The sequence below is a fragment of the Maylandia zebra genome, linkage group LG18 (genome assembly GCF_041146795.1).
Source record: "Maylandia zebra isolate NMK-2024a linkage group LG18, Mzebra_GT3a, whole genome shotgun sequence".
Lineage (NCBI taxonomy): Eukaryota > Metazoa > Chordata > Actinopteri > Cichliformes > Cichlidae > Maylandia > Maylandia zebra.
The window spans coordinates 25,751,844-25,777,798 of record NC_135184.1 but is presented as its reverse complement, the minus strand read 5'-3'; the positions used below and the strand labels follow the sequence as shown (position 1 = coordinate 25,777,798).

General features: G+C 41.2%; 1 protein-coding gene and 1 long non-coding RNA gene across 2 annotated transcripts; one reads left to right on the top strand and one right to left on the bottom strand.

Annotated features, from left to right (window-relative positions):
- Positions 1–1,016: 1,016 nt before the first annotated feature.
- On the top strand, positions 1,017–25,302 carry LOC143413449 (uncharacterized). Its single transcript, XR_013094048.1, has 3 exons — positions 1,017–1,132; positions 3,095–3,189; positions 24,034–25,302. It is a non-coding gene; the product is annotated as an uncharacterized LOC143413449 (long non-coding RNA).
- On the bottom strand, positions 3,339–8,864 carry LOC101478000 (phosphatidylinositol 3-kinase regulatory subunit gamma). The gene is made up of 10 exons (XM_004567135.4): positions 8,513–8,864; positions 6,532–6,643; positions 6,306–6,404; positions 6,005–6,185; positions 5,801–5,917; positions 5,544–5,686; positions 5,260–5,436; positions 5,103–5,177; positions 4,815–4,985; positions 3,339–4,711 (listed from the first exon to the last, which is right to left on the bottom strand). The coding sequence occupies exons 1-10, from the start codon at positions 8,562–8,564 to the stop codon at positions 4,435–4,437; spliced, it is 1,404 nt and encodes a 467-aa protein (XP_004567192.1). The 5' UTR covers positions 8,565–8,864; the 3' UTR covers positions 3,339–4,434.
- Positions 25,303–25,955: the final 653 nt, after the last annotated feature.

Below are 25,955 nucleotides of genomic sequence, written 5' to 3'. Positions count from 1 at the left end.
TGTCTGATTGTGTCTCATCCCTGTGTCTGAGCTGGATCAGTGTCCGCTCCTGTTTCAGTGCGATCCGAGTCTCTTTGTTCAAATCAAAGCTACCAGAGGTCACTCAGTTATAGCAAAATATATGCCAATAATAACTCGTTATTTTAGATCAACTTGTATCCAGGACTAATGCTATTTCCAACTGAGCACATCCAATCATTAAAGTTTGATTTCAGTTTCTAAAAGTCAACTTCAAATACAGGTTAACTTATACAATAACTGCATCTTTTTCCAAACTGATTAGGTTAGTGTGATTTTTGTTTACATTTTGCTTGAGGACACATACCAGTAGCCCACAGCAAGAAATCTCGACCGTTCTGGGTCACTGGGAGAACATATGGCTTAACAATCTAATCCAGAAATTACTGACCTTAATATTGTGATGAATATGTACAGCACCAAGTATAGCATTGCATACATTTGGATTTGTAACAATATGGGGCGTTTTTCTCCTTAGACGGACCGAGTCACTGGAGGAAAAAGTACTGAAAGAGGGGGAAAACAAAAAAAGGGACAAACTCACAACATCATTTTCACTCAGAAACTTTGATGTGCATCATTGACCATAATTCGCCCAGGCTCAAACAATTTTCTTTTCCATGACTTCAACAGCTCAGTGGGGGTCGGGAATCCAACCTGTTAACTTTCTTCCTGAGATGTATGTGTGTGTGTACAGACACATACACAGCATAGTGACATCTAAGCTGTTATTTGTGGCGGTATCAAAGGAAATGTGTCTGCATGGTGTTTAATGGTTCAGTCTGTTGCCTACATGCTTGTTGGCAGGCAACAGGATCTCCTGCCTTCAGCCTATAAGCCAGCTATATTGTGAGCTTGTAAAAAAAACAGAGAGGGGGAAAAAATCCCTCTTATCGATTCTGCTTCCAACATAGCAACTGACTGCTGATTGGCTAACCTGCGGCTGGTCTCGGACTGCCATTGGCTGATCGCGTAGCGTGAAACCGTGGAATCGGACGGAGACAGAGGAGAGGAGCGACGCGATTGGCTGCTGCAAACTGAAAGCGAAAACCTTTTTTTTCTGAAAGCCTGCAAGACAGTTGATGGTGTGTGTGTTTTAGGCGTGACTCCAAAGGTAATTCGTTCTGCTACCCCCCCTCTACTCCAGTCGGGACTTATTTAAATTGAGAACTAGTAAGCGAGTTGTAGCACTGAGGTGTGCTGACAAGAAAAAAAAGTGGAGGGAGAGGGCCTCTGAGTAAAAATATGTAGGGGGGGCTGGGTTTTTACATACGTTCAACTCTTATAGCTGGAAGCCAGGCGAAAGTAGATGTTAGCAGTGATAGCCAAACTGCTATAAAAGCTTATAGTTTTGGGGTCATAGCCATGTGGCAGTGTATTTTATGTGCAAAGAAAATGTAGAAAAGGCCCAGCTTGACCTTTCAAGCCTTCATTTTAATAACCAGCAGTGAGAGAAATAGGCCCTGCACTTTCTCCCCTCTCCTTCCTGCCCCACATATTTTTCTTCCCACCCTCTCCCTGTCTTTGGGACACTCAAGCAGCCGCCTGAGGGTGACTCATTGGTACACTCTGTCCTATCCAGAGCCCTCGAATAGTAAGACTACGGAAGTGCTTAGCGGCCACTTGGAATATATGTGAATATAGAGAGGCAGCGCTACAAACAAAGACCAGAGCACTGCAAAGCCTAATGTTCGGGTTATGACAAAAGTAAGAAGCGGGGAAAGATGTAAAAGCCCAGTCTTCAGGCTAAATCTTTATTTAGGTAAATGCATCATCAGATGAGGTGTAGTTTTTATTACCCAGCTCAAGTTATTGGAGATAATTAGCTGCTGATGTTAAAGTGTGTCAAGTGTCACTTGAATTTGTGCAATCAATATATACAGATTCCACAATACAGGATTAATATAACATAGATAATACAATCAAATGCATTTATTTAGGCATTTAGAATAGTTTCTCATTTATGTTATGCAATTGTTATTTTATAACATTAGGTAATTCCCACCGTGAATACATTTGTTGAAAGCGCCTTGAGGTGACTGCCGTTATGATTTGGCACTATATAAACAAAAATAAATAGAATTGTTATATTTAGGTAATATTTCACTTGACCGACCCTGCAAAAGTCAAGTTTTGGAGCTTGATTTCATAATGCTGGATGAAATAACATTAAGATAAAGTCATTTGCAATTACTCAACAATTGTTCTTGGTTGCTAATATGAGTTTTTGTGATTTAATCTAACATCAGTTAACCTATCCAAAATCTACCAATTTGTTGGTGAATAATCCACAAATATGTTCTTGTTTTTTAAACAGCTTAAATTTTGAAAATGCAATTCAAACTTCTGTGCTGCTATATCTCTATGCCACAGGTATGTTGCTAAATTTCAGGAATGGTAGCAAGGCTCCATGATATGCAATTGGTGAAAAAAAAATCAATTGGAGTGAATGAGACATGATGTGACTCTTACCATTCGAGGGCTGTGGTGCTATCTATCTAGCTGCACTGCGTCTGGTGAGTCCTAGCCAGGTTTGCATACTGCGTGTCCACCCACTCTCCATGCTGACACGGGTAAGAGGTAGTAATCCGTGGCCTGGAACTCTCCCCCAGTACATCCCTGCCCTCTGCACCTCATTAATCCTTACCTAACACAGACCTTCTGTGATGGTTGAAAGAGACCACCTGTTGCTGTGGTCACACAGGTGGCCAGTGGTGGTGTCATCCAGGGTCAACATTATCATCATACACCCCAGTGGCAATACATGTGTTTTTCTGAGGATTTTGCACTGGTGAAATTAGCAAATTCAGTGTAATTGTCAGACAGGGGTGATGCCGACTGTGTGATAAACCTAGAAGGAAAAAAACCCAAGCTGCTCTCAAGTACCAAATGTTAATTTCCTTTTTTTTCCTTTACAGAAGGATCAAAAATTTGAAAATGCATGTGAGAGCCATGCAAAGCATGTTCCTAAAAAATTTTTTGGAGTGACTCAACGGCAGTCAGGCTGAGTACGGAAGAGCCTGCGCACATCCTGCTATTGTCTTTATCGCTTCCTTTCTCTCCCATCTGTCTGCAGCGTGTCCTCCAGTGCCCTCGCTGTCTCCCACCTTGGCAAACTCAAAGATAAGCTCATTGGACTACCATGGCTTCAGTAAAGACTGTAAACCCAACGTAAGTTAGTGTTAAGCATAGTTTTGGTCACTGGAACTTTAACAGCACTTAGAAAAATAACAAAGCTGCCTTCAACCTTTTTATGATTAATGTGAATAATAATAATTTTTAAAAAGTGTTTCTTGAACAGTGTTAGCAACAGACTCGAATTAGTTGACAAAACCATCATCAGTTTATTGTCTTTCAGCAAGAAAAAGGTCAGGATCTCACATTGCTTAGCGTCACCTGAGGAATTTCCTCAGTCCCCCAGTGAAGTTTGATTATTTTAAGAGGCTTAAACAACCTACTTCCATAAAGCAACCTTTAGAAATACACTTTTATTATGTCTCTGTACAGAGCGTCTATTGTCCTCAAACTCGAAAAATGTGCCAAGTTCAACATGGATTCCTTTCCTCTTAAGCTATGTAGGCTGCATGTCATGGAAAAAAACATTCATAGCTCAAGCAATGCCACAGTTCAAGTAATTGAGGCAGGATACTTCCGGACCTCTGGCAGTTCACACAAACATTGGAGGCCACTAAAGAGTGCATTTTTGTGGCAAATGTCAACCTCTTGCAACAACAATACCTTCACCACCACCACCACCGTCATCATACATTGCAACAATAGAAATACTGTTGGATTGCACTTTCATCTTGTGGCATGTTTATAGAAAAAATATATATAGAATACAAAAAGCTTATACTTCTTTGAGTAACAGAATATAACATACAGTACTTCAGATTACGTTTTGATCAGCAGGTGTACATAAACTGCCCTACCCTTGCCCAAATGCAATTACTGGACTAAACAGGGATGTAGTTCTGCTCAATATTTAGTGTTTTGGTCAATGGGTATATGCTCTTACTATGGTATTCTACAGGATGTTAATGCTACATAATTATCCACTGTATATGAATGTCAGTTTATTAAAAAAAAAAAAAAAAAAAAAAAAAAAAAAAAAAAAAGGGGGTGGAAATAACCAAGATGCACCGCAATGTTTCACAAATTCATGTGGCATTTTACCCCCCCCCCCCCAAAAAAAAAAAAAAAAAAAAAAAAAAAAGCTGAAAGCTTAAAACAGTCTTAAAAAAAATAAAAAAAAATAATTCAAGCTGACATTCAAGTTGCGGTTCCACTTCTGTGAAATCCCATTCATAAAACCGTTGGAATCACTGTAGTGCAAAAAAAAAAAAAAAATTCTATACAATGCACCCTGATGCAGTCTCTCGCAGTAAACATGTCCTTTTGTCTGTCACCACTGGATTACATCTCCGGAGCGGCAGGGGCCATCCCCGACGTGTGTTTTGGAGTCTGTATCAGTTTGTGTTGTTCCTCTGCGTGCTGTGAAGGTGTGGCTGCAGCTTTGGCGTGCACCGGATGTGACAGCCGCACATCCAGGGCGTCATTGTGTTGCACTAATGAGTGCAGGCGATAGTGCAGGACAAGGTCTTTCAGTGAACAGTGGACATCATAGGGCTCGGCAAAGCCGTATCCGTGCGGTGTGCTGTAGATCATGCAATGCTTGACTTCTTCGTTTACGCTTTAACGGAAAGAAGGACATCTGTAAGTGTCATGTGATCAAATCAAGAGCAACAAGCATCTCAAACAGATTCCATTTTTTGGGGCCAAAATGCTGGACTTACACAACGGAGCAGGCGTAACATCCCTGTTTGCTGCTCTCGCGGATCAGAAATGTTCCAGGGACTTTGCCTTGAAGCATCTCCTCTGCCTGCGTCCGACTCAGTTCACCAACAAACCAGCTCGTCTCATCCTGATGTGGCAAATTCTTCTCATCTCCCTTTAGCACATACGTACTGAAAGAAAGAGGGTGGTTGTCATGTCTCTTTCAATTCTGTCTTCCATTAACAAGTTATATTTATTAATTAAAATTAATGTTTTTATATTAAAATAAAGAATGTGTTTAAACTTACTCATCAAGGCTGTCGTTATGTGCCCCCAGCCAATCATTTATGCGTTTCTGCCGTACGCCTTTGTGATTAAGCCAGCTGCAAGAAGAAAAACTAAACATTATAATCCCTAATGATTGTTACCACAAATGCCACAAAACAATATTCTGATGCCACTTACTTGAGGTACTGGTCTCTCATGATGCGTAGCTGGATGAGGTCTGGCCGCAGGTTGTTAATCTTCCTGTCCGTCTCTCTGTAATCCTCCACCTGCGTCCTCAAGTCTTCCTCTAAATGAATTTTGCTGTCATAGATCTCTGCGAGACGGCACTTCAGCTTCTCGTAGTGTATCAGAAAGCTGATGAGGGAAAGGACAGGTCACAGGTGTGACCAGAGTTTAGGGGTTTATGTGCAAAATGCACCCACATTTTAAGAGCCCCCCCCGGCCACTGTGCAATGAAGTACCTCTCCAAATCTTTGTCAATTCCCTCCAAATGGCTGCTTCTCTCAAACTCTTCTCCGTAGCGCTCCTGCTCACGACACTGCTCCTCAAAGATCATCATAGTCTCATTAAAAGCCTCTATCGCCGTGCGCTTCATCTGGATCTCCTGTGTCATACAGAGTATATCCATTCAGAAAAGACTCAGGCATTTGTTAAAAGTAAATCAGACCATTAAGAAAAGATTTATTTTATTTTATTTTAAAAAGGCTGCATTTTTAACCTGTGAGGTCTTTGTGAAGGCTTCGTAGAGACGATCAAACTCCTTTGATTTCTCTTGGTACTGACTGTGGACCTCCTTAAGCTTTCTTCCAGTCACATCCACACTGTCCTCTTTCACCTAAACGCAGAAATTTCATTTGCTTAGACGACGCGTATCCTTGTGTTTATAAAGTAAAAAGAAATACATTTGTATTTACTCACGAACCTGCTGGAAACGGGACACAGGATGGGTAAGCATCAGATCCAGTGAGGCATTATATTCCACCAACGGATGGTGCTCATAGTACCAAATGAGCTCCACCACCGACGTGAATGTGAGAGGGTCTGAGAAGCCATACTTCCCGTCACGGTGGTAAATCTTGATCAGCTTGTTGTGCCCGTCTTTTCTAAAAATTTGAGTAGAGAAAAAAATTAGATCAGTGCAAAATACAATTTAAACCTCACCATTAATATTTTCTTTTAGCGCTGCGCTTGGAATCACTGTGCTCCTCTTCTCTTCATCTTACCTTAATGTCAGCGTAAAGTCTCCCTGCAGCTTTGTGGATGCATCGCGCACCAGAAAGGAGCCATCAGGTGTGTCTCGGAGCTTCTCGTTTACCTCCTCCCTGTGGGAAGTCAGTTAATGCTTAACGGAATTCAACGTGCCAATATGTTTAACAATCAAAACATCACACGAGACCTTTGAAAGGATGGGATATTTGCTGAAGGACTGCGGATGTTCTAATCCTTTACCTTGTTATGTCACCCCAGTACCATTCAGCGTCCTGTAGCGAATGCGCAGGAGGCGAAAGGCAGTTGCTGTTCATGGTGGAAGATGGTGGCTTTGTTGACCTGGGAGGGAGAGCTGCATGCGAAAGACAAAACGAGGATGGAATGAAATGCAAATTTTCCCCTCTTTTCTTAGAGAATTTAACACAATAATCTGCCACAAGATCTACTTAAGCAGTTCCTGTAAACACGACCCCTTCAATATTATGACCCCCCCCCTCCCCATCCATCCAGCCAGCAAATGAGGCACACACAGTTTGTAACACCCTTGCTTGATGAAGCCTGACAAGATCTGAGAACATGCCCAGGCAAGTTTCCAAGTTGCCAAATCATTACCAAGATCTTCAGTGCTGTCATTACTAAAAATAGAAATGTAGCTTATGAGTTAACTATTAAATTTGTTTTTTTTAATTAATTATTCCAAATACTTTAATTATAAAATCCATTATACACTAACCAGTATCCAACTCTTGTGAAATAAATTAAAGTCCATTCTCTAAAGTTTGCCTCTGGCACTGTCCTGAATTGCATGACTGGCATTTAATAGGCTATAAATTATATTTTGAGTCTCTTGGACCACCCTTTTCATTTTATAACCATTGCGAGCTTAGAGATCATAAGTTTTCCATCAACCCTGAAGGGAGGAAGAGGGAGGGGGGGGATCCGTGACTCTGGCTTGAAGACTAAGCGTTTTCCTTAAAAATGAAAAACGAGGGGAAACCGCATCAAGAGGAGTGAAGGGCGATATATTTCACTGCAGGACAAAAGTGCCTTTCACGAGGCAGTTAGGGAGAATACAAGAGCACCCTCACACAGGGGAAAGTGTGGCTTTCTCCCACCATCCGCTCACCTTCCACCCCCCCCCTCCTCCTGACCTCAAAAATAAACAAAAGACAGGTGCAGCAGTTCAGTGAAACGCTGCGGCTCCTGAACTTTGCAAAAAAATTTAAGTCTGCACACCTTTCCCCCCTCCTCTTCCTTCCACGGAGTCCTGCCAAAAAACACTCCACCGGCTTCCAAACGCCACATGCTTGCACTAGTACATGCACTAGCAATGCATGCAAGAAATTATTTAAAAAAAGATGCCAAATTAAAAGTCTGAAACGCACACAACACAAACTGGCTGACCCACTGTTTTCATTTTTGTTGTGCTTCCTACACCCTGTATTGTCGTCACAGATTTTCAGCTCTCATAAACCTCTCCTGCAAGCTACTTAATTAACTGTAGCCCACTTAGTATAGCTATTCGTAAATTAAATAAATGTATTAAGGCTAAGGACTCTGACGCAGTTTTTTTTACTAATCAATTGGCCAAATTCAATTAACATAACTCAAATCGGCTACAGCACATTCGCTAAACGTTTTCGGCGCAGTAACAACGCAAAAGCAAAACAGGCTACAAAATAAGCTGCAGGCGAGTTTATCGGAGCTAAGTCATGAGACGAGCTGCCTGTAGCCTACTTTCTGAGCTAGCGAGCAAATTAACCACGGCTGGCTGCAGTGGAGAACAAAGCGGTCGTTCATTAACGCACTCGCGACTATATTCTCTATAAAATGCACTCTTTCCTCTGCCGCACACGTTTGGGTACGTGTCGTTTAGGTTTAGTGGGACAACGCAAAGCCGCCGTGCATCCCTGTCAAAGTTTGCCATATGTGCCGAGACAAAAGAAAAGAGGCAAGCCACTGCGCCTGGTTCTCCGAAAGGTATTACGTAATTGCCAAGTGAATTGCGCTATGCATGCCTGGGCAATGCCACTGGGAGAGCGCAGCACTGAGGACCTGACCATTGCAACGCTTTGCCGACACCTGCACAGCATTTTCTCAGATGTCAGCTTTACTAACAGATATTAACCGATAAGAAAAAAAGAAGAAGAAAGCGGGCATTGATAAAACGCTCCCCGACCCCCCGCAGATCAGATAATGGCTGGTTTTAACCCTAACTTACCTGGTGCTTGGTCCATTTCGATGTAGAATAAACCTTCGGGAGGATAAATCATTCCTGTTTCACTAGAGTAGTCCAGGTTGCCGCTGTTGTCTTCGCAAGTCTGAGCAAAATAATAATAATAAAAAAAAAATGCACGTTTCTTTTAACCTAATTTAAGCTAGGCTACTTAAGAGTATTCGCAGACGCCACGTCCTACATTTAAGTGAATAAAAAGATAACTCCTTGGATTCCGCGTCCATAAGCATCCCACAGTCAAAAATTTAGTGTTCTTAAATCGCCTTTCTAAACAGAGACCATTTTCAGACATAATAGATTGTCAGTCCGTGCCTTCTCACTGTGTGGCGGCGCTCTAGTTCATCTGGGAAGTGGAGCGACTTTAAAGGGCTGTTCGTAACATCATCTTGGTACAGTCCAAGCTGCTACCACAGTAGGGGTGTTCTTTTTCTTGTTGGGATCCTGTGTCGTGTACAAAAAGGAGCTATTGAAATGTATCCTACGTAATTATTTAAAAGTAAGCGTTTTAAATGAAAATGAACATATATGCACTTAAATAAGTAAATTGTGTAAGCAGATATATGGCGTTTTCCACATAACATCCACGAACCCCTAAAAGTGTAATAGTACATTCCAGACCGTTTCATTCAGATCTCCTCAAGCTTTGCCCTAACAGCTGAAAAATCCTTTGCTGTACATGAATGGATTTTTTTTTAAAGTTAAAATTACGAAATGAAAATATTTAACGTGTATCTTTTAAGCAATCAAGAATTAGAGCAGTTTCAGCCATTATGGTTGCTCCAGTTTATTGATAAGTGAACACATTCTAAGAAAACAATGTCCTGTTACAGGTTTTAGCATAATTAAACTTGGTTGGCTAAAACACCTTTTGTAGTTTCCTAGTTGGCAAGTAAGTATTATATTCTTGTTGAGCTTGCCAGACACGTTCAGCAACAGTAAATGGCATCTTGGCTGACACCGCTCATAATTACTGCTGCTGTGAGATCATCCAGTTAAAGATAGCAGGTGTGTAACCACCTGTACACTTTAGGTCTGAAAGAAGTGGTTATTTTACAGTGACACATTTTGCTATTTCTTGCCTCATATGCTAAAAATGGCCAGAGTATTAACAGTACTGTCCTCTTATGTGTTCGGAGTGGATGAATACACACATTGTAGTTTGCTCATGACACAGAATGACATTGTGCTGTAAATTTAAACAGCCATGGCCTCTTCCACCAGTTGAACTTAGTGGCTACAGAGAGAGAGAGAGAGAGAGTGAAACAAGGCCCGCTTGGTCAGAGGTCTGCCTCTGTTGGTGTCCAGGCGTTTATAGCCACTCCCCTTTTGACCCAAGTTTAGAAAGTCAGGGGAGGTAATTGCCTCCAGCATTCCTTTTTCCCATCAGTAAGTTGATTCTTTCCTGTATCCAGTCTTTACCCAAGAAACACTGAACTAGCTGCCATGATCAACCTTGTTAAGACAACAAAAAGCACGATTATAGGTGGATGTGGGTCATTTAAGCAAACACAAATTGAGATTATTAACTTGTATAATAAAATTCACATTAGTCTGTAATTTGCTTGTTGCACTGAATCTGAGTTTAACTTTCTGATTGATGTCTGTGGGATGTTGGCATGTTTCTCAGGCCTTACATCCACCGTACAGCAGCTATGTAACTGGGTGCTCACACATGTCTGAGTGTTTGTGTGCTCCCGGTGCCCCCATACTTGAAGAAGCCTTGAAGTTTGTCATGGCGTACTACTCGGCTGCTTCCCCTTCCCCCCCACTCCCACTACCACAGTGTCAGAAGAGCACAGAATTTGCCCCCTTTAACTTCAGGGTCTGACCTCTGTGACACATTTCACAGCCACCACCCTCCTGAAACAGAAGACAGCTGGAGCTCCAGATATGTTAGCAGGGGGACAGTGGGTCTCTGGGCTCTGTGTTGCGGATGTGTTGCTTCTTGATCAGCATTAGAAAAAGTTGAACTAATTAGGTTATGCTGTGTGTTCCCTGTGCGTCAGTCGCATTCGTTGTGTGTACGTGTAATGATCAGGGAGAGGGAGGGCTGTCCTGTGGGATAAACCTTTAGGCTCTGCACCCCAGATCCAGGCAGTCCTGATGGGATCAGTGAAGACTAATCGGAAGATTAACAGGATAGGCTGATACTGCAAGCCTGCCAGCTGCCTGCTAGCTGATGTGACTCATCTTGATATCCACCACTGCAGTATGCCACCAGATTGTGGTAGTGCTGGGAAACACTGTGCACGAGCTTTAAATTAATAGGCAGATGTTTCTCTGTGCAGAAAACAGCTCAAGTTTTATTTTGTTAGGTTTAAATTTTGACACTAATCTGACAAACAAGAGAAAGTCCATTTTAAGCAGTAAGGAAAGTGGGTGTCAGCTAAATTATAGTTTTTAATTTCTGACAGGAAAAGAAATGTAAATAAACTAGAGACAATTTTATGAATCGATCACACCAGCTGCAATGCCTCCAGATCCATATGCAGTCATCCCTACATTTATTACACGAGTACTTAGCACTAATGAGTTGGACCACCAATAAATTCAAACGTGACCCGGTACAAACTCTGTGTGATGTCCAGTTGTGCCCACGTGCGCAGGTTATTGACTAATTCAAAGCAACCCAGTGAAGTGTGATGTGTGCTCCCTAAACCAGAGAATTTCTAGTGATCTCTTGTGTCCTCTACACGTGCATAAAAGTGAGTGCAGGAAATGTCCCATGTGATTATCTTACATTTTTCACAGTTTATATGTAAAAGTGATCACAGACTCACAAGGTGAAAACAACATATATTTTATTGCAGCTGTTAACTGGAACCCAGGAGATTGGGAAATATGATTGGTTTGGTCTCATAGAGATTGTTAGATCAGTGTGATTATGGTGCGCTATATGTTAACTCTAGGGAAATTATGAAATGAGTGTCAATCCCCATATTTAAGAGTGTTAAGTGTTTACATGATAGTCCTCCTGCTGGTATTCACTCAGCCACAATAAGTCAAACAAGCAATACTGGACTTAGTGGAATAATCTCGTGTTTTTTTAGAATAATGATTGTTTAGACTTTGTTAAGGAACGTTATTAATCAGATGTTTTTTTATATTCCTCTATAGTGCAGTGTGGGCTGACACAGTATGGAGAAATCATTTCTTAGTTCAGTTCACCAGTGTCAGTATCTGTGTCATGGTCTTGCACTGTAGCCCTGAGCAAACTGCACTTCTCTTAAACCTTCTGTACTGTAGTGTGCTACTATTCACGGCCATTGAAGGGATGCATAATGGCCTTGGCAGGGCGTACGATATTCACCATGGAGAGACTGTGGGATTTCCCTGATACGCAGCCAGAACCAGCACACAAAGCACGCAGCAGTCCTGCCAGAGGCAACTCAACTGTGGGCAGAGTGTAGGGCGGCTATGGTCTGGACCCCAGGACCCTGCCATTGAGGAAATGTAAGTGGGGACAGTGTCTGAACGGCTTGAGTTGGAACAGAAAAACCTTGGATGACCAAAACTATGAGCTTCAAATAGCTGGGCCCTGGGAAACATAGCTTGTTCTTTTAGGGAGGTCAAAGAGAAGCCAAAAAGAGGAAAAAAGAGGAAAAAAATAAAACCAGTGTTTGATGGATGGAATGTTAAATTGGAGGCTACTGTTACTATAGACATCAGGAAAACGGACATATCATTTTTCCAAATGCTCCAGTGCTGCCCCTCTCTTTCTCCGTCCTCTGAATTATCTCCTAGAGGTCATGCCTACCTCTCATCATCTGTCACTCCATACCGTCAGAGCCTAATCTTATTAACCGAGGTGACAACTGAGGTCCTTGTGGCATGTCACCTCATAATATCTGCTAGTTCGGTGTCTTACTTATGCAGAAGATGACTATTCAGTGGTATCAGCAGCATGAGTAGGGGTCTCTTTTTCCTCTTGTACTTTCCCCACTGTAGTGTACATTTCAATGTTTTTTTCTCTGATTCTACCAATCTCCGACCTGTATCCCCATGTAATGTTTGTGCTATATGTGTAAGGTCGGGGGGGGGGTCCCATTTCACTGCAGGGCAACCTGCATGTGATGAATAAAGCTTTGATTGATTGATTGATTGATTCTGTTTCTCTGAGCTGAGGCTTTCCCCGGCTCTGTGGTGAGCCAAATCAAGACTGGAGATGAAACCCTAATGCCAAATGAATCCATGACATGCTGTCATTTCTTGTCCTTCTATCATATAAGTATAGGTATGGATCCATGTAGGTAATTGGGCTGCAAGTAACAAAATTTTGTTGCTGAATAAGATGATGATCACTTTTTTTCCCAAGTGTTTCAAATATCAGAAATACAGAAAAACAATCTTTCATGTACTTTTTGTCATTACTGTCAAGCTGAAAAATAATTGTAAAACAATGTTTAAAGTTAGACTTTCTGTGACTTATTCAGTTGCCTATAATATTCTGTGAACAGTTTCCAATGTGAACAACACAATTCTTACGTATGTAACTTACTCCTCAGTGCCTCTATTCCACATCCAGTAATATTGTTTTTCAGATATGTTGGAAGTCAGATTTCAGAACTCCCGAGTGATATCACTCTTGAGTTAGTGCATTCCAGTAGTAAAGTGGGAAAAGCAAGAAAAAACAGGCCTTGCTTTGGTTCTGAGTTAGAGCCATTCATGTATCACTATCAAAAACACAGCTACAACACATTTATGGATAGAGCTTGGTCAGTTTAACTTTAAGTTTTACAGTTTTACTACTGTTTATATTCACTGCCACAATTTTAGATTGTTAACTCTTGGTTGGTGGGGTTGCTCCCACTTTTTGAGTAGGAAATCCGAGTTGAGGAGCCACTCTAGATTAACATTACAATTGAAAACTAGGTAATTTGGATTTCCAAGTTAATCTGTAATGGAATAATCAACAGTAAGCAACATTAGCTAAAGTTATCTTAGCAATAGAGTCCAATAATCACTAATAATGACATACATTTAGCGCCCAGTGAAACACAAAGTCCATATAAAGACAAAGCAACAGAAAAAGATGTTGGTTCAACCAGCAGTTCGCTTGAGGCAGCGTTGGCAAGGAATCAAGATATGGTTAGCCAGCAAGCTGCTATGTTAGTTAGCACTTTTCCCCGGAAATAGGACTAACATTACCTAGATTAAACCATGTGCAGTATAAAATGTGAATGTAGCTTCTGGGTCTGAAAAGCAAAGCTAACATAGAGGTGCTTAAACCTGCATTCTTCTTAATGGCCAGGATGTGATGCCTTGGTTGCAAAAAGACCCATAGATGTTTATGGAAAACATACTGTGTCTTTCTTTTGGCTGATTACCACGCAAACCAGCTAGATGTTATCTAATGTAGCAAAATAATGTTAAGTGAAGAAGTTTGGCTAATTTATAAATGACCAAGCTCATCATGCTGACTTTAAAAAAATACTTTATCAGCTCATATTATATGTTGAACATCATAGTGAAAAAGTATTTACTCCCTCCAACATTTGTTATTATTTTCCATCCAGGCCTCGCTGGCTTCGGTTAAGGTCAGAGTTCATGATTCAACAATAGGAAACAGACAGGACAAAAACAGCATCCATCAGAGTTTTGGAGTGGTCTAGTCAAAGCCAGGACTTAAATCAGATTGAGATGGTTTGGCATGACCTTAAAAAGTTTGTTTATGCTGGAAAGGCCTCCAATATAACTGGATTTAAAAAAAATTCTGCAGAGAAGAGTGGGCCAAAATTCATTCACATGTGAATGTGAATGACTCACTGCCAGTTGATTGACTGCTTGGTGGCAGTTCTTGCTGCCACAACCAGTTATTAGGGTTAGGCGATAATTACTTTTTTCACACGGGGGCAGGTAGATTTGGTTATCTCTTTTCCCTTAAATAATGAAATCATCATTTAAAAACTGCATTTTATATTTAGTTATTTATCTTTGTCTAATATTAGACATTCATATTACTTTCATGATCTGAAACATGGAAGTGTGACTAATATGAAAAAAATAGGAACTCACAAAGGGGGAGAATAGTTTTTCAAAGCACTGTATAAACACAAGTTACAGCTAGCCTTTTCCCTTTTTGCAGTACTAGCCATGAAGCGTGCAAGGCCAGGCTGGATAGTGTACTACTTTGTCACGTACAAATCAACTTTGTAGTCTTTATAGTCATATCTGGTATGCAGTGTATATACAGTGGTCTCTCAGTAAGTCCAGTTCAATAAACAGAGTGTGATATAGATACACAACATAAACACAGTATTGCAACATATGCAGGACAGTCTCATGGAGGCCTAGCTCTCCTCACTGTTTTGGCAAATGACGGTTCCCACACGGAGTGAAAGCATGAGCGGTGCCAGATAATCTGATGGGGTTTTTTGTTTCTTGTCCAGAGACAGGTGTAAATAATTATTTTAGCAGTTTAGCTCCATTCACAGAGGACTAATTCACGAGTGATCTCTAATGCACCCCCGGCTGAATTGCAGCCAATTTCTGTACAATGGGAGTCATAGGAATGACTCTCCTAGATTATCTGTGTACAAACTCGAGCAACAGGATGTTGACTACAGTTGCTCTTCTCCCAAACTGAAGTGGCAACAGGTGTCATTAATATTCAAATTCCTTGATGTTCTTGAAGAAGCATTAAATTGCTTGTTTTGCCTGACGAATACTCCGAAAACCAATGATGTTCAGTTAGTAATAACTGACATGAATGTCCTTTCCATTTTACTTGGAAAGTAAATTCTAAAACTCACAGCTCTGCAAACAAAGATGATATTATTCTTGATACAGTGTGTGACAAATTGGTTTGTGCACAGAAAAGTCATGTTGTAGTCAGCCCTCAGCTTAAGCAGCAGAATTTCTGTGATGATTTGTGTCACATCTAGCTCTTTAAATAGGAGTCATGTGTGTCAGTGACCAAATGGTATAGCTGGAAACCTCTCTCTCCCTCTCTCCCTCTCTCTCTCTCTCTCTCTCTCTCTCTCTCTCTCTCTCTATCTCTCTCTCACTCACTCACTCACACACACACACACACACACAGACACATGCAAACACACACAATCCGAGGCTTTCATGCAAGGCAAAATGGAGAAGCTGAGACCTCTTTCAAGCTCCTGGGCAGTTTCCCCCCTTGTATAAAGGGACACTAGTCTACTTGGCTACACAGCCATCACATCAGCACTATAACTCTATTAGGCACAGCTCCAGGACACACTAAGCAACCCGTAGTCTACAATGGCATCATTGTCAGCAGGGATTGCAGCTATTGTCATCCATGCTACAGGATTTATTCCCCTCCTCCCATATTGCGACCTTCACCTCTGACCCTTGCTGCCATCTCACATGCTCAAGGGACTAAGCGCTTGTGAGGTGTTATGACGTCCAAAGTCTTAAAGACCCCTTCACAATGACCGAAGCCTCCTAAGTGGATTCTCTTGATAGCACAGCTCCTGGGACGATTCAGGTTAGTGTCAGCAAGGAGAGAGGGTTGGGAAGGGGTCAAAATAAGGAGCTGTGATGGGACTGATTGACCCTTAGAAAGGGTCAGTTAGAAGGCATGAGAGGAGAGGAGCTGCCTAAATGGCTCTTTTCTCTCCTTTTCTCCCCCTGGGCAGGGCAGAGAATCTGTATAGTTATTTATGAGTGTGTGGGAGAGCAAGTGGGGCTGCTGTGAAAACCACCAGACCTCTTTGTTGTAAAGACTGGGCTGAGGTGCCTGCGGTTGGTTCTGTCATATATACATGCACATGCAAGTGCTCACACACACTATTAAGAACCCCTCCCAGAGCGGCAAGGACAGAGGAGAGGACACTGTTGCGAGGCAGATTTGGAAAATGAGGTGTGTCTCACACAATAGCTGTCAGCAGTTTGATAGGTGCTTCTCGGGCGTGTAGACCCCAACAAACTTCAGCTGGAAGCCACTGACATTAATTTGAACCAAAGTTGACACACGCTTGTTTAATGTGATTACTGAGATGGAAGGATTTTTATTAACAATTGTTATTCCTGCCATTGCATTATTAATAAAAAAAAAACTATTTTAAACAGTATGACCTCCACCACTAAACGTTTAATGAATTGCTGCATTCGTCGACACAGTCACTCCAAATTATTGTTTTGTTGGTACTAAGGCAGTGATTCAGAATATGCCCGTGCTGGAGTTTTGTTGAGTATTTTTCTGCTGTATTCTGATGCATGCCTGAGACAGTAAATCCATGATTTCTGAGGTTACCATGAGTCACATATTCCTCATTGTAGAGAATAAATTAGCATTGCCTTCCCAGAATTGCATAAAGTTACTGTTCACACCACTGCAGCACGTCTGCCAGTGTAACACACACCACTTCTTTTTTTTTCCCTTTCCCTGACAAAGTTAAATTAAGCTTGAATTTCACGCTGAAGTCAAATGGTCATGATGTCATGGTTTGAGGACAGAATGACTCGGTTTGTCTGTTGACTGAGAAGGCCTATTCTTGCATGTTTGGGTGGGAGCGTAGCATATAATTGCAGAGCGGGATAGCATGAGGGGATGGGGGAGGGAGCGAGTTAGCACGCAACATGAGTTTTGGCCCACAGTTGCTGGTGTGGGTGCCAAACTTGTCCAGAGGGCTGCTGTGTGTATCTGTGTGCGAAGCTAGGTTCTGCTCTGCCTAGAGGCTCGCACCGTTCCAAGACACATCTTTCATTTGCACACGCTGAATAACTTAGGGGAGCCCAAGGCAGTCTGGACAGGGGATGGATCTGGTTTTATGTGCTTTTTTAGGGGATGTTGGGCCATTGCCTGGCTGCGTGAGTGTGTGCAAACGCAGGAGAGTCCAGATCTTTTCTGGACGTGCAAAATTCTTCTTCTGAGTGTCCCTTTTCAGAACCGTTGCATTGTTTAGTTGTCAAGTTAGTTGTTAGGGAGCAACCAAACCACTGTACACGTGTTGCAGCCATTTGAGGATTACACTGATCCAAAAATCTGACAGTAAAAGAACAGAATGGAAAGCTTTGTCGGTCTTTTCATATCCTCTCGGTGGGAGGTAAAAGCCAGGACCTCCAGACATGGGCTAGCACTGGTGGGTGTTAATGGGGGAGTTTGAGCGCTCAACAGCCAACCAGATGGACAGCCAAACACTGTGGATTTAGGAAGATCATATGGGATAACCTTGCAAAGACAGATTGACATTTTGCTGACAAAACAAACCACCCCTGTCCGGCACGCAAATTGCCCCCTTTCCTTTTAGCCAGTACACACACACACACACACACACACACACACACACACACACACACACACGTGCACAAACTCTCATACAAATACCTTAAGTGGTATGTGCTTACACAGGCTTTAAGGAAGTTATTTCAGCATGTGTTAAGAACTCGACGGGGAGCCATAACAATAAGAGGATAGGACAGAAGAATCGACAACTACACAACTCCTGCGCAAACATTAGCACCTGTGTAAATGGCACAGCCTTGAGCCAAAAGGACAGCAAGTAAATTCATTTTCTGAGTCATGCTTTGGAATTTCATTTGGTGCTTTAAGGCCAAAGGTTGGGATGTATGTCCCAGAAGGTAAAGAGTGGCATTATCAGTCCTAATTTTCCCTGCTAATAGAATTAGACTGCTTCTAACAAGATCAAGTGTACAGCAAACTAAAGTAGGTCTTTAAAACTATTTCAATTGGTTATGTTAAATCTGTTTAACCACGTAGATAAATCCAGCCTTATCAGATTCCATTACGTGACCCCAGCCCCCTTTTATCTCCTTTTGGTGTAGTCAAAACATTTCACTCGGTTTAGAACAGAACAAAATATTCTCAGTCATGAAAGAACAAAAATCGCCAGGAGTCACATTACCCTGGTCTATGAAACCTCCAAGTCTCCCTGCAACAATTTGAATATGCTCCACATGATTTATGGCACATAAACTTCCTCCCACCCACACACAACACAAATTTACATCAGTAATACAGCTTGTACCCACACTGTGTGTTCCAAAATACTGATTACATTTGTTGTCATAACATTTAACGTAAATTACTACTGTCATCGTTCCACTTCACGCTTGCGTCTGTGGCCTTTTCACCACACTCTCCATGTCGGCACAGGAGATTCTGTGCAAGAGATGACTGTACTCTAAAAGTGCTGACTGCACAAGGTGAAATTGTCGTGGTAACCCAGAAAAATGATGCCAAAGACTGTTTAACTCATCTGGTTTTGACGAGTTTTATAGAAAAAAGTCAAATTACACAGGGAGTTGTAGCTTTGCAGATTAAGTGTAGTCATATTAACTGTTAAGAAAAAAAAGAAATATAAGTGCAACAATACAAACAGTTACATTACATTCTGGGAAATTTTCTAATGACTCGGTCATATGAGAGAAGAAATAGGATGATACAATTCCTGTACTTAGGAGAAACTAGTTGTTGTTTGATGACTGCCCCATGATTACATAGTTTTTTTTATCTAAACAATTTCTGTCTAACATATGATTCCCGAAAAATAGCCAACATGTTTCAATCCGTCTGTGCTATTGTGGGCAACTTGTTTGGGAGTCAACTCAACTGGTTGCCAGCTGGTTGTGTTGTGGTTATATTTCCATATAAAAGCAAGGTTGCTGAGTCCTCATGTCATTTTGCAGTTAGATTGCTATCCTGCATCAACTATGTCACGATGTATGGAGGAATTTGGTAAATTTGTATGCCATCATAAAGCCTGCTGACTTTTTTCATCAGTATTAATTAATTATTAATTCATTCAGTACATTTTTTACGATCCAAATACCTGGGAAATAATTCCCAACAGCCTGCATTTTGAATTTAGTGCTATTTAGCAAATATTTAAATGCTAACCCCCTCAAAATAAAATGACTTCGGGACACTGTCCTCTTCAAATGTGTTTGCACTACGATCAGTACTCTTTGTTTGTTTCGGATGAAGGAGCTGGACATGTTTCTGTAAAAATGACCTTCAGTGTATTTACACATGTGCATAACTGGACATAACACAAATCTTATTTTTTTGGGGAGCTTTAAGATTAAAAACCATTCAGTGTCCAATTTGCATCCACACACGGACCTCTGCAAGGTAATGTCTGGAAAAGTTTGCACATGTGTGAAAACAGCTTAAGATGACAGTTGAGCACAAAAATCTCATGCGCTACACCTATGCATGTTGCGTCTGTTGTAGTGACCGTGTTAACATGCTGAGCTCAAATCAGCAGCACTCACGCTGGTTATGCTGCACAACAAGATAATTTGATCTTTGGAAAGTGTCCCGTGAGAATATTTTACTACTCTGCCGCTGCCTGTATGCTGATTTTTCATGGTGGATTTGTTCCTTTAAAAATTTGGAAAAAGATCCGTTAATGGATTTGTTAGCTTAATTTGTTTAGTGATAAATATTACGGTGAAATTTGGTGGGATGTTAGGCAGCTGAGATGTGCCTCGCTCATGTGGTCCCACTCTTCCTGTAAAACCCCCTGGAGTGAAAACAAAGATGAGCTTAGTGAATGGATTTAATCCTGTTTGATCATCTAACGAGGATAGAGCATGTTGCTTGAAGGTCAGAGGCCTCTTAAGTTGGTATAGCTACTTTGACAATTACGCCTGTCACAGAGCGTTAGCTTTTATCAGCAATGGAAATGTCAAAAGGTAAACAGGTCACTAATAGCCCGAGCCGGGGCTTTGACTGCAGAAACATAGTTGTGTGCTCAGATGTTCTGGGTGAAGCACAGACAGCCAGAAAAACAAACAGACTGGCAAGCAGGCAGTACGGAGGCGAGCACACAGTTGTGACAAAGAAATCCTCAAGATCACATGGTCGTGAAGATAGTTTATGCCGCATGTCTAACCCTTCTCAGTTTGATTACACTCATCATGCTCAAATTTATGTTACCCACAGAGATTCTTGCTTGTGCTATTTTGGTGAGGGCTGTTGCTTGGGCTTGTCTCTGACGATTCAGCTAAGTCTTGCCCTCTCTCTGCCCAGCTCCCACACATACACACACACGCACACACACTACGTTCCCTTTCTCTGTCTTTCCCTCCTCACTGCCCAACCACATCGCCACACTCAGTTTTCCATGGCTTGTCATTCCCTGGTGCTCTGCGAACTAAGTAAACTCACAACACAATCCGGAAATAGTGTTCCAGGAGGAGAGGGTGGGAAGGAAAATCCCTTGACTGGTGCTGGCAAGAAGTCGGGAGAGAGAGAGAGAAATGGTATTAGAGCCATTCACACTTCATACAAGACTTGTTCCTTTCACAAAATTCTCTTTTTCATTCAGAGCTCTGGCTCTTTACATTTAATAGTTTTGGTGTGAAACTCAATTGTTCAACGGAGAGAAACACACACTTAGTGCACACGTGCACAGGTTCAGAAACTGTGCACATGTGCACTAACTAAACAGGCCATCGGTGGCAGAGGTTAACTTATCTTTAGGCCAAGTGGTCAAAGGTCAGTATTAAAAAAGGGCAGATGTCTCTGTGGAGGCGGGTGTGGAGGAGTGGAGCACAAGGTGCATGGGCAAATGTTGTCTGAATTAGTTCAGAGTCTGAGAGAGGAAGTGGGCAGAGTCGGGTGAAGACAGGTGGTGTGCCAGCAGGTTAAAAGCAGGGTCAACTCCATAACTAAGGTGTCATCTGGATACCTCTCCACAGCTGCCAATCACCATCAGGCCACAGCGAGACATGCAGCGACAACAGTCCCTACAATTATCTAGTACATGCCCAGGAAATGTTCTGTGCCTGTTGTGCAGTTGCCTCTTGGTCAGGGTGGTAAAATGTTCCACCTTCATTCGTTAGAGGATGTGGTCAGATCTCAGCTGAGAAGCCTGGGACTGTATATATGAAGCAGCTGTGGAACTTCATCGCTCAGATCGGATCAGTATATTCGGTATTAGTTAAAAATGAAATGTGCTTTTGCAGGAAAGAAAATGAGATAAAAAGACCCTGTCGCTGATCTTTAAATGTGTTTAGCTTGGTGCCTGCTTGGTGCCTGTTAAATGGCCAACAAATGCCTTGCTCACTTTTTACAAGGGGAGGACAGCCTGCGTGAGTATGTCTTACTATAACAGTCAGTAACATGAGATGGGGAACCACACAACCGCTAAATCAGTAAAATGGGAACCCACAATCACTGTAATTTGGGAGAGAGCTGGTTAACCGCCCCTCATAATGGATGGTGTTTCTGTTTAGCCTAAGGCGTTGGAGCTGAGGTCATATGCAAACAAGGCAGATCCTAGGGCCTCATAGCATTTGTACATATATTTGATTGAGTTTGCAAAAACATGCTCTTTGACAGGCTACATGAGGCTCTGTAGCTGAACTCTTTTAAAAAGGTTCTTTCATTTTTAAGGCCAGAACTACTGTCACACCTTGGACCTACATCACCTTGCACATGACCTAACAAGCAAAGGATCTCCCGGTTTGATCAAACCCATTATGGGCTGTGGTGACACCTTGCATATAAGGGAGCAGCCTAAACTAGCCTAATAAGAGTTGACACCAAACCTAGCACATACTTAGTATTGTGTTTTTGTGGGTGGTACAATATACCCAGCGTGGAAACGTGTCAAAAAATGCTGTTCATGGAAGCTGGAGGGTGGCCCCAAAAGCAAGTCAGTCCCCATAGACCACTATTTATAAAATGTGCAACTATACTCAACTTTGTTCAGAAATAAATAGCTAATTTCCCCATATATGCCAACCCACTTTTCATGCAAACATCTGAAACATAATATGGATGTGGGATGTGTGTGTGTGTGTGTGTGTGTGTGTGTGTGTGTGTGTGTATTCATATATTTGTGGGGACCAACAGCCCTTATGGGAACCAAAATCCTGGTCCCCACAAGTACAGTTGGGTTACAGTTGGGTTATGGTTAGGCATTCATTTTTCATGGTTAGCGTTAGGGTAAGGGAAAGCATTATGTCAGTTAGATGTCCCCACAAGATATGAATGCCCGACGTGTGTGTTTGATTGCATGAGTGTGTCTACTATTAGACCAGCTAAGACCATACATTTGTGTTTCAGTTTTGCAGGGTGAACGTCTACTGTGAATTATTTTACACTAACTGCACGTGTCTATGTTTGTGTAGTTCACCCATGTGGTCTATGGGCTGACCCAAGCTGACCCATTTCAGAGTTCTTCATAGGTCTTTATTAATTACTTGTATCCCAAAATATGTGTTTATAAGGAAATTGTTGTTTCTGAATAGGTCAAGACTCCCACTACATTGTTTATCCAGTTCAGCTTATTAGAGTCTTAAATCCAAGCATTAGCATGTGAACGCCACCTATGTCTTTGTACAGTGTACTCAGTTCATTTGATTGTCAACTAGTTCTAACTAGTAACTATTCTGATATTTAAGTACATTTTTTAAAGTGGCATATACTGGTTATTTTCCACTCAGTAATTTGACTCTTGGAACCTTCTAGAGTAACTTTGCATAATTTACAGTTTAAAATAATCTTTTATTTTATCTTATAATGGGCCTGCAGTCCCTCAGGTCATCTTAAAGAGGCCTTAAAGAATAAAGGCCAACTTTCTTCTGATTGGCTGCTTCTCGTAAACAGAAGGTCCAGACAGCAGCTGGGTGTGGCTGCTGTGCTCACAGTAAATAAATCAATAAAACTGTGGAAATGTAAATCTAAATTGCTAAAACTCTGATTTTGGTCTATACGGATTACATGCACACACTGACCACATGAATTGAAATCAATGTGAAAATCCACATTATATAGATATAGTATATAGATGGCTGAACATAAGGAAAAGCATAATAGAGCCACATTAAGTTATAAAGCCTCTCTCGATCTGTATTTTATGAGTAATCAATCATGAAAACGATCCAGTTAAACTTAACCAAATGTTATAATTTCAGCTTTACTTGAACCATGTGTTGATTGTATTAATTTTTTTATTTTTTGGTGAATGTTCCTTTAAATGATTACATCATCCACTTTGCTCCTTTTCCCCCTTCACCATGTCCCTCTGTACTCCCAGCCTTTTCTGCCCAGAGACAATTGGCTAATTCACCAGTGTATAACACTGCCACCTCCTGATCCACAGGACCGCCAGCTGTCTGGCACACCTTTCGGTGGCACGCTTAGTCCATCCTAACATTCAAAATCACATCTCTTGCATCAGAATATGCAGACTCAACGATGTTAGCTGCAGGTTTCTTTACCACATGACTTCAGCCATATTTTCATTAATGGGGGGAAAAAATGGAGAACAGATTCATTTGCCTCACGGTCACAACCAACCCTGTCTGGGTTTATTACATGTTATGCTGTGTGATGGTGCTGGTGTGCCATCTAGTGGAACAATGAGGAAAATCCCATCACACCGTTGCCTAAAGACACCTATACTGTGACATTCCCTGCTAAAACGTCTGCATTTTCAAACAAGGACAGTGTAAAAAGTTACAGCTTGATTTTGCGTGTTGATCGCATTTTGTAGCATTCGGGTCACAAGAGAAAGCGTGCAGTTGCAGTACATCTTTTGTTTTTCCCACAGGCTCAGCTGACATCCACGAGTCTGTGACTTTAAGAGAGGACCAGGACACACTGCAAAGCTTCCATGAACACTCAAAGTCTCTTTGTTATCGGCTTCATAAAAACAGGTGCTGGAGGGGAAGAAGCACAGAGCGATTTATGTAGCAGTTTATTTTTTGTTTGGAGGTCTTTGATTTTGCAGCCACTCGTTTCACATGATGTCTAGTTTCTCCAGACAACTGGTGGTTCTTTTATGGCGATATGTTTGCTTTGATGTTCGTTTTTTCACTTTTTTCTCCTTTTTTGTAAAAATAAAAAGAAGACTAGAGGGGAAAATGGGGGAGAATCGAAAAGAAGCTGTTTTCTGGTTTATATATAAATAAATAAAAAAAATAACCAATCTGCTTAAGAAAGTATTTAATAAATATCAGACAAAAGCCACCGTAGCCAGGCCTCATTTGCCATCTATTAATGTTTTATTTCTTGCACTTCCACAATCAGTTTTTTAGAGTTAATAGGCCGAGGTGGGTGCATATTAAAAGCATTTTTTAAGCAGTCTATGATGTCAAATATTTAGATGCTGTGACTGATTATAAATGAACATGTAAACAACATTATATTATAGCTAAAATATCAAATTAAGAATGTATTAGATTGCAGTGCCCTACATATAATTTACTGTTCACTTATACGTCCTCATTTTCCTTACTGTTGGAACTGTGGGGATCTTTTAAAATATGACTCATTAACAAGGCTGATTATTACGATCACTCTGAGCCACTGTTTCTGAGGTCCCATATAACTAATTTCAATGATTTGTTGTTTTTGAAAGTAATGCAAATAATGTTTAAAGCGAAATCAAAGTTACTCCCAAACTGCGTACAAAGGTTTTTCTGACTACGGGAAAGTAAATATGTTTTGTCAGATTTTTGTAAGTTGACTGTAAAAAAAAAAAAAAAAAAGCAAAGAAAGAGATTAAATGAAGATGTATTTCTGTTGTTGATGCTGATATGTGCATAAAAATGTGCAATTCACTTGCAGTCTGCAAACAAATGTTCTACAAATATATTTTTGAGCGTCATATGTGAGAGTATTGTTGCTGTTCTGTTTGTTGATGTTATGTCGTTCTAGTCTTTCTACTTGGAAGGTGCGGTACTTTTAAAGATAGAATATAGGCCGAGCATTAATTTAAGCACTGCCTCACCCTGAGCCTGTTCAGTCACTATTTGTAACATGGATCTTATATGAACTGTTTTGTATATCAGTGTAAATGTGATGACTGAATGAACGATTAAACATCAAGTATTATTTTTTTATGTCTCACTTTTAAACCCATGTATCTATCAGATGATAACGCGGTGGAGTAAATGACTGTTTGTCCTTTAATCTCCTAAAATGATTGAAGAAACTAGAAAATTACACTTTTGCCCTGCAGCAGAAACATGGCCTCTATGCCTCTTTTCATAGGCGGAATAAAATAATGGCTCTTGGGAGGGAATGACAGACATGTGATATAGTTTAAATAATAGCAATTACAGCACGCAGTCTTTCCAGAAAGTGACAGTGGCACATGAAAACTGTTTCAACCAGTTCTGAAACTCACACTTAAAGGTTGAATGGAGCAATGGAAAGACTGTTTTGTGACATATTATGATAATACATTAAAGTGAAGGTGCAGTGTAAAGTTCATCAGAGCTAAAAAAAAAAAAAAATTAAAAATTAAAAAGTCATAGCTTAGCTGGACAAGATGTGGAAATAGTGGGGACATAGGATTGAAACAAGAAGGTAATAATGTGGAAATAGTACGTTATTACCACTTAATTACCAAAGTAATGTCTTCTCTTTTCTCTCCTGTCTCCCCTCAGCCCCCAGATACTCACAGCAGATGGCTGCCCCTCCCTCAGCCTACCTTTCTTGGGGTTTTCTCTCTAATATTGTAGAGTC

Excerpts from the sequence above, each read along its gene's own strand:
- LOC101478000 (XM_004567135.4), bottom strand. The coding sequence starts at position 8,564 with ATGATTTATCCTCCCGAAGGTTTATTCTACATCGAAATGGACCAAGCA. Across the intron at positions 5,437-5,543 it reads ATTGACAAAGATTTGGAGAG|CTTTCTGATACACTACGAGA; the intron begins GTACTTCATTGC and ends TTCCCTCATCAG. Across the intron at positions 4,712-4,814 it reads TGTTACGCCTGCTCCGTTGT|CGTAAACGAAGAAGTCAAGC; the intron begins GTAAGTCCAGCA and ends TTTCCGTTAAAG.